Raw genomic sequence first — 14,581 nt, 5'->3', positions numbered from 1 at the left:
AGAGTGTGCTTATATCTGGGTACTGACAGCCCCCAAAGACCACATGTTCTACTTGAGCCAGAACTTTGCAGAAAGAAGCAAATGACCGCGGACCCCTATTCTATTCTTTCTTACTCATCTCTTATTAGCCAGTTGTACTGATAATAATGACACTGAAGCAGAAGAAAAGATAAAGCAACCCATATTTTCTTTTTCTTTCTGTCACTCTTAACTCATCAGTAGGCTGTAGGTCAAGAGAATATGTGCATATCAAGATGGGCAGTAAAAAGAGCTGTTGCTGGGCATAGTGGCACACCAAGTAAAACCCATTTGTTCGCTTGTAATCCCAGTGACTAGGGAGGCTGAAGCAGGAGGATCAGGAGTTCAAAGCCAGCCTCAGCAACTTAACAAGGCCCTAACCAACTTATTGAGACTCTGTCTCTAAAGAAAATATTAAAAAAACGGGCTAAGGATGTGGCTCCTGGGTTCAATTTCTGGAATTCCTCCCACAAAAGGCATTTAGTTTTGTGCAGTGGTTTCACTGTTCTGTTAAGAAGAAATTGAATAATTTTGGTGCTTTTATATTCAAGTGAAATGCTTTATGTTGGTATTTAAAACTGTCATTGCACAATATCAAGATGAAGGGTAAAATTCATGCTAATAATTAGAATTTCTCTTCTTTATTAGAAGGACATTAAATGACAAATTGAATGTGACAAGTTGGGACGATCACATAAGAAAGAAACAGGGATTATGTTTTAATATCTTTAATGGTACTTTTCTCCTGTTTTCTATAAATATATTTTGTTTCTTTGTGGTTTTTTTTTATTGCTTTCGATCTAGGGATACTGCATTTTCCTTTTGCACTGTGCCCTGCAAATTATGTAGCTAGCTCTGCTGAAGACCTTTTAGTTAAAACTGCTTCACTTTTACTAACCATAGTTACGAAGCATTACCTCAGTGCCAGTAATATTTCTGAATTACAGAAAGTGAAGACCAAGTTGGTGGCTCTTTGCAAACTCTGTAAGTTTTTTCTTGGCATACTTAAGAATTTTCAAGTGAAACCCATTTGTTCTTAAGCAAGAATAACAAAAATAGTTTGAAAATTTTCATTTCTTTGTCAGTGAGAGTTCTTTTTTTCAATGAACTACCTTTTCTAATTTACTTTTATTCTACTGGCCTTCACTAAAAATATAGAGCATTTCAGCTGTGGTTACATTGACTTTGACCTTCAGAGGAATCAGGAGAGTCATGTATTTTTAGGACTGGATTGGGACATAAGCATCATTTCAGTCTCTAGGAAATATATGTTTTAAGTGTCAGATAACTGGCTTACAAACTAACCCTTGTTCTATAGCCTGTTTGCAAGTCAAGAGCTTTCTGATTTTAGTTTACGTTTTCTTACAATTCAAATACGATGCTCAAGATACTCATTTGCTTCATGATTATGAAACACCTACTATATAACAGAGTTTTCAAAAACCACTTTGGGACATTTATTTAGTCAGGTTTGAGAGCTTAGCATGCTGTTCCCTTGGTTTGGTCCTAGAATTTAGTTAGGAAGAGGTAATACAAATGGACAGGAAGAAGACAAACAGAAAAAAGAAAGGTTATAATTTATACCAAAATTCAGATATTTGCTCTTCATGTTCTTGTTTCCATAATTACTATAGAGGAGATGATATTATTTAGTCATTTTTAGTCATCTCCAAGAGACCTCTGAAAATTAGATGTTTTCTGTGATATTATCCTATGAGAATAGAGAAAAAGTTATAGATGCTATTCATCTCCAAGAATTTTATTTGCCTTCAGTCAGCAAGAAGAGTTAGAGATTTTAATTTAAAAATGAAAAAAAAAAGAAAAGAAAAGAAAGAAACAAAAAACAGAACAACAGAAAAAAAAGGAAAGAAGAATTCTCTCTGGTCTCTACGTCAACTGAGATCGTGTTTAATAATTACACCTCTGTGTATTAAATTAATCCTTTATGCTTTATCTTTTCAATGCAGAATACTAGGTCACAAACTCTATGTGAACCAGCTGTTTCTGGAATTCAGTTTTGGAATACTTTATTTTTTTTCCTTTTAACTCTATTGTACTTGTTTGTCTTCCTTCCAAGTAAGAGAGATAGTTTACAAAAGAGTAAGAAAATAGTTGGGCCCACTCCTCTGAACTGGGCCTCCGCTGCCATGGGTAACATTGCTGTTATGGATGAGATGGAAAGAGTGGTCGCTGCCATGATTGACATCGTTGTCAAGGATGAGATGAAAAGAATGAGCGATACACTGGAGCCATTGGCATCGAGTGGGACTATTTTGATCCTCAGCAAGGAGCAGGTGGAGAAGCTGGAGGAGCACTTCCTGAAGGACCTCTTTCCATCCCACAGTACCCTGGTGGCCCTGGACTCCCGCCTCGGCCTAGAGGAAAACACGTGCAGAATTGGTTTAGTGTGCAACGTAAGATAAAGCATAAACGAGGCTATCATCTGTATGCACGAGGCTATCATCCATACGCAGGACACTTCCATCGGCCCTCACACTCATCCTGCGCCCACTCATCCTGGTCAGGCCCATCCTGGTCCAAATTCTGTTGTATATGCCCATCCTGCAAAGATAACCATTCTCCCAGCTCCAGGAGACCCAGAAGGTTCTCTATTCAGGCCCAGGCCTGTGGGAAACTCGGGGCAGTTCCCAGCAGAGTTCCTGGCCCCTGAGGGGAAAGGAAAAGGAACTAGAAGCTACCTTGAAGAGACTCTCCACTGCAGAGCCTGAGGAAGGTGACCTTGAAGACACAGACAAATCAGGTCCAGGAGATTTCTGAGTGGATGGGGGTTCTGCACCTGCCCCATTCCACAGGTCCCTCAGGTCCTCTCTCTGGCTACTATTCATCACCTGTCATTTGAGTCACCTGGGAGTGTCTGGGTCTCCAGTCTCGGAGTGGAATGGGTGTTCCTGGGTGCACTTCCTTCCCTTGATGCTGCCCCTGCCCCTGGCCAATGTTATCACTATCTTTCCTCGTTTATGGGGGTCTTGGTCTGCAGCCCAGTGCAGCGGTTGCCTGCATCTCCAGGAATGAAGGACCTCTGCTCTCCCACAAGGATTTCCCCAGTCTCTGCTGAGCCACACCCACATCAGATCCTCACCCCCAGCTGCGTCTTTTAGAGTCCATATCCAATCCAATTCCATCATTTTGAAATAGTTTGGAGCTTTGTCTTAATTTAGGTATTTTTTCCTTCTTATTTCCTTTTGGTCTTTGCTTTGTTACTTGTTTGAGGTTATTTTTCTGCTGATTTTCCTCGATTTTCAATAAAGTTTCTTTTGCTTCAGTGAAAAAAAAATAGAAAATAGTTGGTTTTAGTAAACATATTAGATTTTCACAAATAATAATTTTCACATTTGTTATCTTTTAGTAAGATGATATTTTCTAATATGTTTTGATTATAGAATGCCTTTTTAGCACAAGAAAAGACCAATAAAAATTGTGTATCAAAAAGGAACCCCAACTATCATTTCTCTTATTGAATCTTTGATGCTTATTTGCTATGGTTGTCTCTAATTGCAAATGTTGTTTAATTCCATTACTTTCAGAGAATGATGGTTTATTTTATTTTTATGAAGACTTTTTTTTCTCCCAAAACACTATTGGATTAAGTTTATTTCCCAGGTTAATAATTCTTACTAGAAGTTGTTTTTGTGTGTATTTTTAAAAAGGCGACTCTCTTTAAAAAGAGAGACCACTTAAATCACTATTATACTACATGTTTATGTTGGAAAACGACCATGAGAAAACACTAATTGTTTAGAGATTACATTTTCAGAAATCTCCATTATGGAAATTATTCCTGTTGGGTGCAGTTGTCTGCAGGGTGGGCTGAACCAATGTTAGCGGCAGGATAACCCAGGCACTCAAAGCCCCCTCTGTCTGGTCCTTTATCACCTATTTGCATCAAGTCTGAACACTGGACCCCCACCCACCTGGTGCAATGGAAACCCACATCTGACCCCTGCCCCTTCTGCCTGAAGCCAGAAGATAACACCTTTAGCAACTACTGTATGATTCAATCATTGTAAACCAACAATTTAGCTTGCAGACACAAAGATCCCATTAGATTTTGGCTATAAAAACTCCCTCCTGCTGGGCCCCTCTCTCTTGCTTTCTCTCTCTTGCTCTTTTTTCTCTCATTCTCACTCTCTCTCCTTCTTACGCTCTCTTGCTCTTTATTTCTTCTCTCTCTCTCTTTCTTTTCTCCTCTTTCTCACTGTTGTAATAAAGATCCCTTGGTCGCTCCTAGTGTTGTGGTCACTTTCCTTTCAATTCCACTATCATAAAGCAGCAAGAGCAAACTGTAAAAAGTGGGCTGTGCATAAACACAGCCAGATTTTTTTTTTTTTCCAAAAACCATGATTTCATCATATCCTCACGACAAATCGTATGGTACAATAAAACAAAATTCTCCGATTAACTCCTATATCAGCACCACTCTACTCATGGCGTCCACCAAGCTTTTAAACCCCAAATCTGACACACTGCTAGATGTGAGCAATATTTCAATATCTTTCGTGCAAGTTAAAAAAAAAAAAAATAAGTTATAAGTGGAAGTGCAGGGGTCCTGTCCTTAGGTCCCTTCTTGTGACCAGGCACAAATGGGCTATTCTCTTCTATCCCTAAAGATTACTTGTTTGTAAAGTAAGAAACCGGGACAAAGTTTTTCTTTACTTCCCCTAATCTGATTCTGGGCGTGAAAGGGAGTAGGTTGAATCAGGGAAGATTCTGAGGGTTAAACTTTGCCGTCTAACTTCTGAAATTAAGGCTCTGCGGGCAGTGCAGCCACGGAAACCCAAAAATTGGAACCAGGGCCGCGTTCTGCAGCTGCTCTTCCGGAAACCCGCCCGCTCCTGGAAACGAGTTCGCGCCACGCCCCCCTCCACAGGGTCCTTGTCGCCGGCGAACTACAATTCCCAGAATACCATGCAACCCTTCTCGCCGGGTACCAATAAGCGCGCGAGTGACGCCATCATCCAGCGCGGTGTTTAGGCTCCACTGATGTCGTGGCGCTTTGGGGCAAGAAGTTGGTGTTGCTCGGGCCCCCGGGACTGAAGACGAGGTCCGGGTGACTCCGGCCCTTTCCTACCCACATCTCCCTCGCTCGCCTTTCTCTCCTTCCTCTGGCAGGATGAGGCGTGCAGGCCTGGGTAAGAAGAGAGCTGAGGTTCAAAGTTTGGGGACCCCAGAAACAGCCTTGCTGGGAGGCATAGGGCTATGGGAGGGTCTCGACTGGTCTCCTGTCATTGGCATTGGGGCCTTAAAGTGGGATGTTTGAAGATAATCTTTGGAGGCAGTGCCGAGTAATTTGTCCCAGATCCCAGGGAGTTTCTTAAATCCAATTCAGACCCAAGTTTGAATGGTAGGTTAGAGGGAGTAGATCTGGAGCTGGGTTATGTACAAGTGCCAACTCAGTAGTGGGTTTGTTTGTTTGTTTGTTTGTTTGTTTTTTAGTCTCTAAGTAGTGATCATGTAAACTGCTCAATTTCCCTAAGCCTGACTCTGGTTTCTCTTTCTCTGTTCAATAAAGAGTGGGTGTTGCGTGCTAAGCACACTACTGATTATGTTGGTAACAGTGAGTTACAAAGGTAAATGTACGTGTCATTATTATTCAAGGCACTGGTATGTAAGATCTGGGTCAAAGGCGATTTTTACGTAGAAAGTTTCTTACCTGAACGTTGTTCCACTGTTAAGGCAATAGTAAAACGTGATAAGGTTTAATAACTTCACATTGTTTTTGACTTTGTGAATTAAGGAAGCCAGCATACTAAGCAGCAGGAATAAGTCAGGCACAAGGAGATTTAATGGACCCTATGATAACATACAGCTATTAACAGCATTTTCTGGTCCTAAGCTCTCTATTAAGCGGCTTTAAAAAAAAAAAAAACTAATTAATCAGAGTAGGAAATACTCTGAAATATTTGAGGAAAAAATACCTGAAATATTTTTAAAAAGATGTTACCATTCTCATTGTAAGATGGAAAAGGGAAAAACAATAGTGTAGACGTCTACATTGATTAATAAATTATACTGGGATAAACAGGTTTTTATGCATTTTTATGAATACTTGGATCATAGAAAGTGGTCCAAGACAGGCATGGAGGCACATGCCTATAATCCCAGCGATTTGGGAGACTTGGGGCAAAAGAATCGCTGGTTGGAGGCCAGCCTCAGCAACTTAGCAAGACCCTGTCTCAAAAGAAAAAAAAAAAAAGTGGGGGGCTGGGGATGTGGCTCAGTGCTTAAGTGCCCATAGGATTAATCTCTAAAAAGAGAAGACAAAAGAAAATAAAAAAGTGGTCCAGGTCATTAAAGTGAAAAAGAACTGATTTTGAACAACAAACATTGTGTAATTAAGTAAGCTTTAACTACATAGTCATTTGTCACCTTGTTTATGCTCCCCAAAGCTTTCCAACCTAGCTGGGGAGTAGGACTGTGTACAAAGATAAATTATGGTACAAAAGTGGTAGCTAAACATCCAAATACCAGATAAGTTCTACAGATAGTGAATGTTTCTGAGATTGCAGAAATGGATCACTGTGTACTTTGTGGAAACATCAGAATTTCAACTAGACTTTGATTAGTGGAGAGTGGAAGAAGAAAGTTCCAGATGGGAAGGTGACCAAAAAATTTTAAAAAGGTTTGTACTAGAACTACAACTAGAACTACATCATAATCAAGAGATTATGATGATTAAACTAGTTTGATTGAAGTCGGGGATATGAGACCACATTGTGGAGGTTTTTGTATAACTCCCAGGGCACATGGGTTTACATCATTAGTAGACTATTGGCCATTTGAATGTATTTTTTTTTGTCTTCCTAAATTTCAAGAAATAGACTTGAGAAATGGTAGTTCTCAGCCCAACTGTACACTAGAATTACCTGGGAAGTTTTTAAAATGTTGTTATCTGGATCCCAGCTCAGACCAATTAAATTAGAATCTCATGGATAGAGTTTTCATAATCCATATATATGCTTCAACCATTCTTTTGGCAAGTGATCTCAAACTTTAGGGACTCTGTTTTTCTCTAGCCCCCGTGTTGTATACCTCCAGCTCTAGATCAGTCTAACAGTGTGGCTTTTCAAGGGTTAATTCAGGCCATTGAGTTCTTCTATGAAAAGGTCACACATCTGGGAGGAATGAAACCATTACAACATATTGTGGCAACTAGGTTGGTTTTAACCTCCTAGTAGTCCTGAGCAGTCCTGGTCATTTCTCTTCATTATTCTCTTTGCTTTTTATTTCAAATGATCACCATTCAAATGAACACCAGTAGCCCCCTTTCTTCCTTTACTGAGGAAACTGATGATATCAACTTTTTAAAAATGTGGTTAGATAACACCCTCAACCATGCTTTCCCGTTTCAATCCCCCAACACATTTATGTTGCATTCACTCTCTAAGGTTCACTGCACCTGTTGTTTGCCTGATGAATACCAAGTACCTTATTAGGGTGGTGAGGACTGTATTCCTAGTGCCATCCCCTAGAAGATACTTTCTATAGAAGGAGCACCTGAAAAGAGTAGTTGATCTGACATATAGCTCAAATATTTGTTGAAGAATGAATGAAATGCCACAGAACTCTCAACTAATATTCTCCATAATTTATTCCCTCTCCTAGGACTTCAGCTTGTGTTCCTTATTCCCCTTACCCCTTGACTCTTTCCCATTCAGGGAAAGAGATGCTGGTAAAACACCATCCATCTGCCAAGAGTTTCCCTCCCACGATGCTTTCTTCCTTTCCTTCAAAACTAGATTTCTTCAATGAGTAGTTAATGTAACTGCTTTTAGATTTTTTATTAAAACATATTTCTAATGAGCAGGAAATGTGTGCCAATATCCTTGTATGTCAGTGCCTATTTTAGTGTCTTCTGAATAATCGGTAAGTGATTAATAAATATGTATTGAAGTGAACTGAATCTTCTTTATTTAAGAGAAGTAATGGAAAGAATTGGTTTGATCTCTGTTTCTAAATTTTAAAAATTTACTTGGAGTATGAATATTATAGACATATGTGGTCTGCAACGCCCTCAAGGGGTCTTTTTCGGTTCTTTCCTATTAAACTTTCAAAAGTGACTTTTGGTTTACTACACTAACTTGTGACTCTTGTCCTTGCAGGTGAAGGAGCACCTTCTGGCAACTATGGGAACCATGGCTATTCTCACAGTGGGTACAGTGCCTGTGAAGAAGAGAATGAGAGACTCACCGAGAGTCTTAGAAGCAAAGTAACTGCTATAAAATCTGTAAGTATCTTGTTAGCATGTTGTACATTTTGATGGGTGTGTTTGTACACATATATCACATACTTATAAACTATACTTTTTATTGGCATCTACTGAGAAAGATGGCTTTTCAAATACTGTGGTTTAGCAAAGTCAAAATGCACTCAAAATTTAGCCTCTTTAAGTAGGTTAGAAAATGTGACAAATCCAAAGGTGTGGTATTTTCAATATTTTTTTTTAAACTCTGGTTATGTTTTGTGTTAAAATCTGAAGAATACTATATATATTCTGCAGTAATGTCTCAACCATCTTCCACCCTCAGTAGCTCTTCTCCTTTTTCTAGTCTCCTAAGATAAAATATCAAAGTCTTTCTTGTTTCTGCCTTTGAATGTCATTCAGTCACTGAGTCATATGCTTTCTTGTGTTTCTATCTCTGTTTTCCTGTTTCTCTCTTTCTAATACTAGCCCTCGTTTCCAAGGTGAGTCATTGGGAGAATCTCTTAACCTCTATTCTGACCTCAGCTACATACTGTTGCCAGAATAATCTTTGTATTTTTAAAATTGCATTCTGAGCTCCGAAATGTCTTTGGTGACTTCTGTGATTTACCAAATATAGTTCACACTCTTTATCTTGACTGAATAGGTCCTTCAAATATGGGCTCCAACTTTTCTGACTTCTTACACATCCAGAATCCCATATATTTTCTGCCAGAAAAATGAGAGTGCTCTTTGTGTCTTCTGTATGCTGTTGCCATTCCATCCCATATCTTTGATCATGCCAACTCTTTGCCATGGTCATCCTCTTCTTCCTATGTTGACTAAAGCTGTGCTTTTCTTGAAAGACCCTACTTTATTGCTTTAGCTAATCACTATATCCAAAGTAACTCTTTTCCTTATGAACGTATTTCTGTAGCGTTTATTGCATAATGATTTGCTTTGGTATTATTTCTGTGTAAAAAAATTTACCTGAGTGTAGGGTTTTTTTTTTTTTTTTTTTTGGTACTTTCTTTTTTATTCCACATAGAAACTAGAATAATTCCTTATCACTGATATTAATTGTGTAAATTTGTATTGAATAAAGTAATTAGACAAAAATGTTAATAGCATATGTGTTTGATTCTTCATTGCAATAAACATGTTATATGCTTCTAAAGCATTCAGTAGAAACCCATGTTACCGAAACTTAATTGGTATTTCCATATAATCTTTGGGAAAATCAAATCATATTCAGCCTGGAGACTATCATATTTTGAAACAGAGTATTGTTTTCAAAGTTATATTAAATCAAAAGAAATTGATCATAGAACCTAATAATACTGTATGATGTTAATAATTTAGAAAATATAACATGTGAAAGGGCATAAGAATTAAATAGTTTACACAAAATAAACAAAACTCTAATGTTAATAATTAAGATTCCTTATTAGAAGAAAGCTGTGTGTCTTGGAAATTTCTTTTCTTGATGTGAATGGCATTTGTTGAAAGTAGTTGGGTGATTTGGGCCATCTAGCTTTATAAGTTTTGATTTGTTAAATTTGAGGGGAAGGTTCATGTTCTGATCTTTAGAATTCTAAATGTGGTTTTAGATCAATATTATCCCACATGCTTTCCAATTAAATTGAAAACAGTACTTATGATGGTTTGCCAAATATTTAGTAGTTGATTGTATTTATTCAAATATCTTGGAAGAGAATCCCTTGATGAATTTGTTGTGTAAAAGTGTTAGATTTTGGTTTACATGGCAGCTGAAATTACTTGTGCTATTTTATGTAGACTTGGGCTCTTTTCTGCATAGCTTTAGGATTTAGATAACACTAACATGTAACATTTTCCCCAATTTATTATTATATTATAATGAAAAAATATTTAAAAAGTCAAAATAGTCAGTTTAGACATATTCAAAGCAATGTCATGTTTCATTAGGAAAACATTAAATACTTATGTCTGGATTTAAATTGCTTGTATAGGTACTTGTATATCTTTTCAAATATATAGGTAAATGCTTTTGTGTGAATAAAGTAGAAAACAAAACAGTGAAGAATAAGAAAGCCAGAGAATAATATACCAAAATTAAAACATAGAATTGAATATTGTAATGAAATCCGAATGAAATAGGAAATGTCCATAATTACCAGTAGAAAGATTAAATTTCTTTTCCATTAATTTTAGTGGACAAAGTATGAGAAGAGTATATTATGTTTTTCTAGAATCCAGTGAAATCTGAGAAAAAGTATATGCTTAGAATAGTATAGTTATTTTTACTTTATAACAATTGAGTACCATTATATGAGTAATAATGTGTATGTTTTCTTCTTTATAGCTTTCCATTGAAATAGGCCATGAAGTTAAAAGTCAAAATAAGCTATTAGCTGAAATGGTAAGTGGTTATGATTTTAACTTTAAGAAATTTGATTTAATATTCTAAATTTAGTCTGTTAATCAGGAACAATATTTTAATTTTTGTCCTGTTTGAAAGAGATCTAGAGATCATAAGTTCTGAATTACCATTCATTTGTATCTAATCAGTTTATAATAGCTATGATTTATTTTTGTATTTTCATCTTACAAATACATAAGTAGGAAGAGAGGTGGAAGCTAACGTTTCTTTAGCTCTGTGTTTAGAAACAGTATTAAAGACATAAGACAAATGACTGTTTTGAGTAGTCTTAGAAATCTCTATGGGTAACGACAACTAGTAATTTATTAACCATGCAATCCAAAAGCACTTTATATCCAACCAACCAAATGTTTCCACTTAATGGAAACTTATTTATTTTGCTCAAATTTTCTAAGACTCACTACTGACAAATAGATTTGAATAGCCCAAAGCCCTTTATCTCTTGTCTAAAAAGGCTCAGCAACACATATATTTTCTTATTAGAGCCTTCTTTCATTTGTTAATGCCTTTTTTTGGATGTCAAACTTCTTTGAACCTTCCATTGTTTCTCCACATGATTTTAAAATTGCACTATTCAAAAATTAATATGACATTGAAAGTGGTGTTCTTCCTTAGCTTCGTGCTAGAACCATTTAGAGAACTCCTTGTAAATGCGTATCTATTTCTCACACTAAGTAAACTGCTTCAAAATTTTAAGGGGAGGGAACTAGGCATATGGTTTTGTAAAGAGCATCACCAAAGATCCTGATGCATAACTCCAGTGAAGAACCATAAGTACTTAAGTGCATGAGGCACATGGATACTGAGGTATGCAAAAAAGTCTTTTAATTACGTCAGGGATTTTTCATCTGAGGACATTAAGACTTCAGTGGAAGTGTAATATTTCTTATCGATACCTACTCTGAAATTAAGGACTTTTCCAGCCATTTGAATAGAGTTGTTTTTTTTCACACATATTTATTGTCTTTTCCACATCCTATTCCCTATGCATGATATTCTCTTAATACTTAGTACACTCTACTGTACTTCAAAGTCAGTTATCTAAACAAAAGAATCTTAATTGCTAACCATATTAAATTTAAATATTTAGCCACTAACCATATTAAACCTTGAATGCTTTCTTCTACTGGGTTACAGTTACCTATTTGACCCTGGAAAGCAATGCTATTACGAATAATGGGAAAATCCTGTAAGATAGTCCACAAACCTTTGTTACTATTTTTAACAATGTTTGTTTTATTGTTAGTGATTTTTAATCCACATAATTGAAATAAGGCTTAAATAGTTTGAGTTTTTTAATTACTCTGTGGGATTTTAAAAAATGTCTATTGGGTAATGAAAGAGCTTTTTATTCATTGAGAGAACTGCTTTATTTTGCATGGAGTAATCAGGCTGATTACCCAGGGTTATAAGCAGGCTCTTGAACTGATTAAACACAAAAACTGTCATTGAAAATATACACTAATAACAGTGTATTCAATTACTTGAATGTGCACATGTAGAATAATAGAACCTAAGTATTACTTTTTCTCTTCTCTCTCATAGGATTCACAATTTGATTCTACAACTGGATTTCTAGGTAAAACTATGGGAAAACTGAAGATTTTATCCAGAGGGAGCCAAACCAAGCTGCTGTGCTATATGATGTTGTTTTCATTGTTTGTCTTTTTTGTCATTTATGGGATTATTAAACTGAGGTGATGCAAGTAAGTGTGAGTTTGGAATTTGTTCCAACTAATAGGATGAAGTACCACTTTGATAAAAATCAACATCGCAACATTCCTAATTTTGAAATATTAGACCTTTTCCATTGAAGATTACTGAATTTTGCTTATTTTATAAATCACATTAGATAATACAGTGCTCTTTGAATACTGTTTCTTATTGACTCATTTAACCCCTATTTTCAGGGGTTTTGAGATGGCCTAAAATCAGTGTTGCTCTACCAACCTTTTTTTCCCATTGTTTGCTAGTTGTCAGATTAATATCCTGTTGTTATCATAAATGGAGGTTTATGTTCCACATAAGAAATAGTGGGAAAGTAGTAGAATGCCTGCAGAGCCTGATTCCCAGCTCTTAGGGTAGTAAGCCAGTCTGTGATGGGATGGTAATTATATATTTCTCAGCTGTCATCAGCTGGGGTGATGTATACCCCTTTCCTCCTTCATTTGGTTACAGTGGAGACTTAAGTTCTTTTTACCTATAATCTTAATTTTTCATCAAATGACTCTTCTTTCCTTTCTGTCCAGGACTTCCTTCTTTAATAAAGCTTGTTAATTGGGCATATGTCTGGTAGGGCCTAATCTACATGTGTATCAACATAGTTATTGTTTTATATTAACATAAATTCCATTGACTTGGTTTATGGTAGTTTTATGATTTTAGCTACTTAGGCAGGCCATTTGATTATCATTTGTGACAGAATAATGTGAAGTTAAGTGATTGCTGAGCTCTGGGTAGAAATAAAATGTTCAAGAAAATTAATTGTCTCTGCTTTATTATGTGCTCAAAACATTGAAAATACTCAGCATTGAACTCAGAGTTAAGAGGAGTATTAATCCAGTGCATTTGTTTATAGAAAGCTAAACACAATGGTGGATTGTTAAGTAAAAAAGAAATACTAAAATATTATCAAATACTCTGTATTGCTACTACTTTGGAGGTTTCAAAAATAAATTTTGTATTGAAATATATTAATTGACTTGGATGCATCTTTAAATCTCTTTTATGTTCTTGATGAACAAAATCAGGCAGTTAACATTGTATTATGTCAGAACTTGCTTCAAACAAATAAGGCAAATCTTATGCAATTAAAGATCTCTTTATTTCTTTATGTTTTTTATTTATGAATGTCATTTTGGTTTTACTGAATTTTCAATTGTTTAGGCTATCCCTCATGATCTATCAATTTGAGTCCTATTTTTTTCTGATTGCGTTTGTCATCATTTGGACCTGTATTTCACTGGTTAAACCCCAGACTGAGAGAGGTTAAGTTAAGCAAGGCTAAGGAGTAGGAATAAGACACTGTTTGAGTTAGAAGCCTTGCATTCAGATCTCCTTCCCTTCAATTGCTCTGTGCTTTCAACCTCAGTTTCTTTATAGCATCACTTATTACATTGGATTGTTGTGAAAAGTAGATGAGATAACAGAGAAAATGCCTGACATGACAATCAATAAATGATAATAATTTCCATGCTTTATAAATGCTAGTACTCACTATCATTAACAGAAATTAAATGTCAGAAAGGGGAGTTATTTTAAGGGCAAGATAATAGGTTGGTTTCAGGCTTTGAATTACCCAAGTGAGTAATTTCTATCAGGAGCATGACTCATTGGTTCAAGAAAATTTTAACTGTGTTCTCTGTAACAATTATGTTATACCAAAGCTCAGGGAATACTCAAATCTATCAATAGTCAAATTTGCAAAAAAAATGGAATGAACAGAAGCCCAAAGAAAATTATTGGAAGATGAAAACACAAGAAAATCACTAATGGAAATAGAAAATATCAAAGTCTTAGGAAAACCAGTGATGTCAAGAGAAGGGCGAATATCAGGATTATAAGTTTACTATTTTATGGAAACAAAGAATTTCCATTTAAAGTTAGATATTATCATCAGGGAGGTAAAGATTTCAGTAAAAGGGGCTTGGAGTGATGAGAAAGTGATTCTTATTACTGCAGGGATCAGTATTTCTTTTTTGATTTTTTTTTTTAAGAACTGCAAGGAATTTGGCATTTCATATCACTCCTCTACATCACTGTTATTGCTAAGAGTTTGATAGGCAGGGAACTCTTTTGGAAGCACTGGCCTGTCTTTGCTCCAAGATGGATCCCCCTGCCAGCATTCTTCTTCCTTCTGTTTAGGGACTCCCAGGAAAAGGTATTCCCAGAAATAAGATTTGGGGGAAATATCAAATATGAAAAAGTTCTAATCCTTTATA

General features: G+C 36.2%; 1 protein-coding gene across 1 annotated transcript; it reads left to right on the top strand.

Annotated features, from left to right (window-relative positions):
* Positions 1-4,993: 4,993 nt before the first annotated feature.
* Positions 4,994-13,333, top strand: Bet1 (Bet1 golgi vesicular membrane trafficking protein). The gene is made up of 4 exons (XM_076861273.2): positions 4,994-5,168; positions 8,139-8,263; positions 10,563-10,619; positions 12,186-13,333. The coding sequence occupies exons 1-4, from the start codon at positions 5,150-5,152 to the stop codon at positions 12,339-12,341; spliced, it is 357 nt and encodes a 118-aa protein (XP_076717388.1). The 5' UTR covers positions 4,994-5,149; the 3' UTR covers positions 12,342-13,333.
* Positions 13,334-14,581: the final 1,248 nt, after the last annotated feature.

Source organism: Callospermophilus lateralis, chromosome 1 (genome assembly GCF_048772815.1).
Source record: "Callospermophilus lateralis isolate mCalLat2 chromosome 1, mCalLat2.hap1, whole genome shotgun sequence".
NCBI classification, from domain to species: Eukaryota; Metazoa; Chordata; class Mammalia; order Rodentia; family Sciuridae; genus Callospermophilus; species Callospermophilus lateralis.
This window is presented reverse-complemented; position numbering and strand designations above follow the sequence as displayed.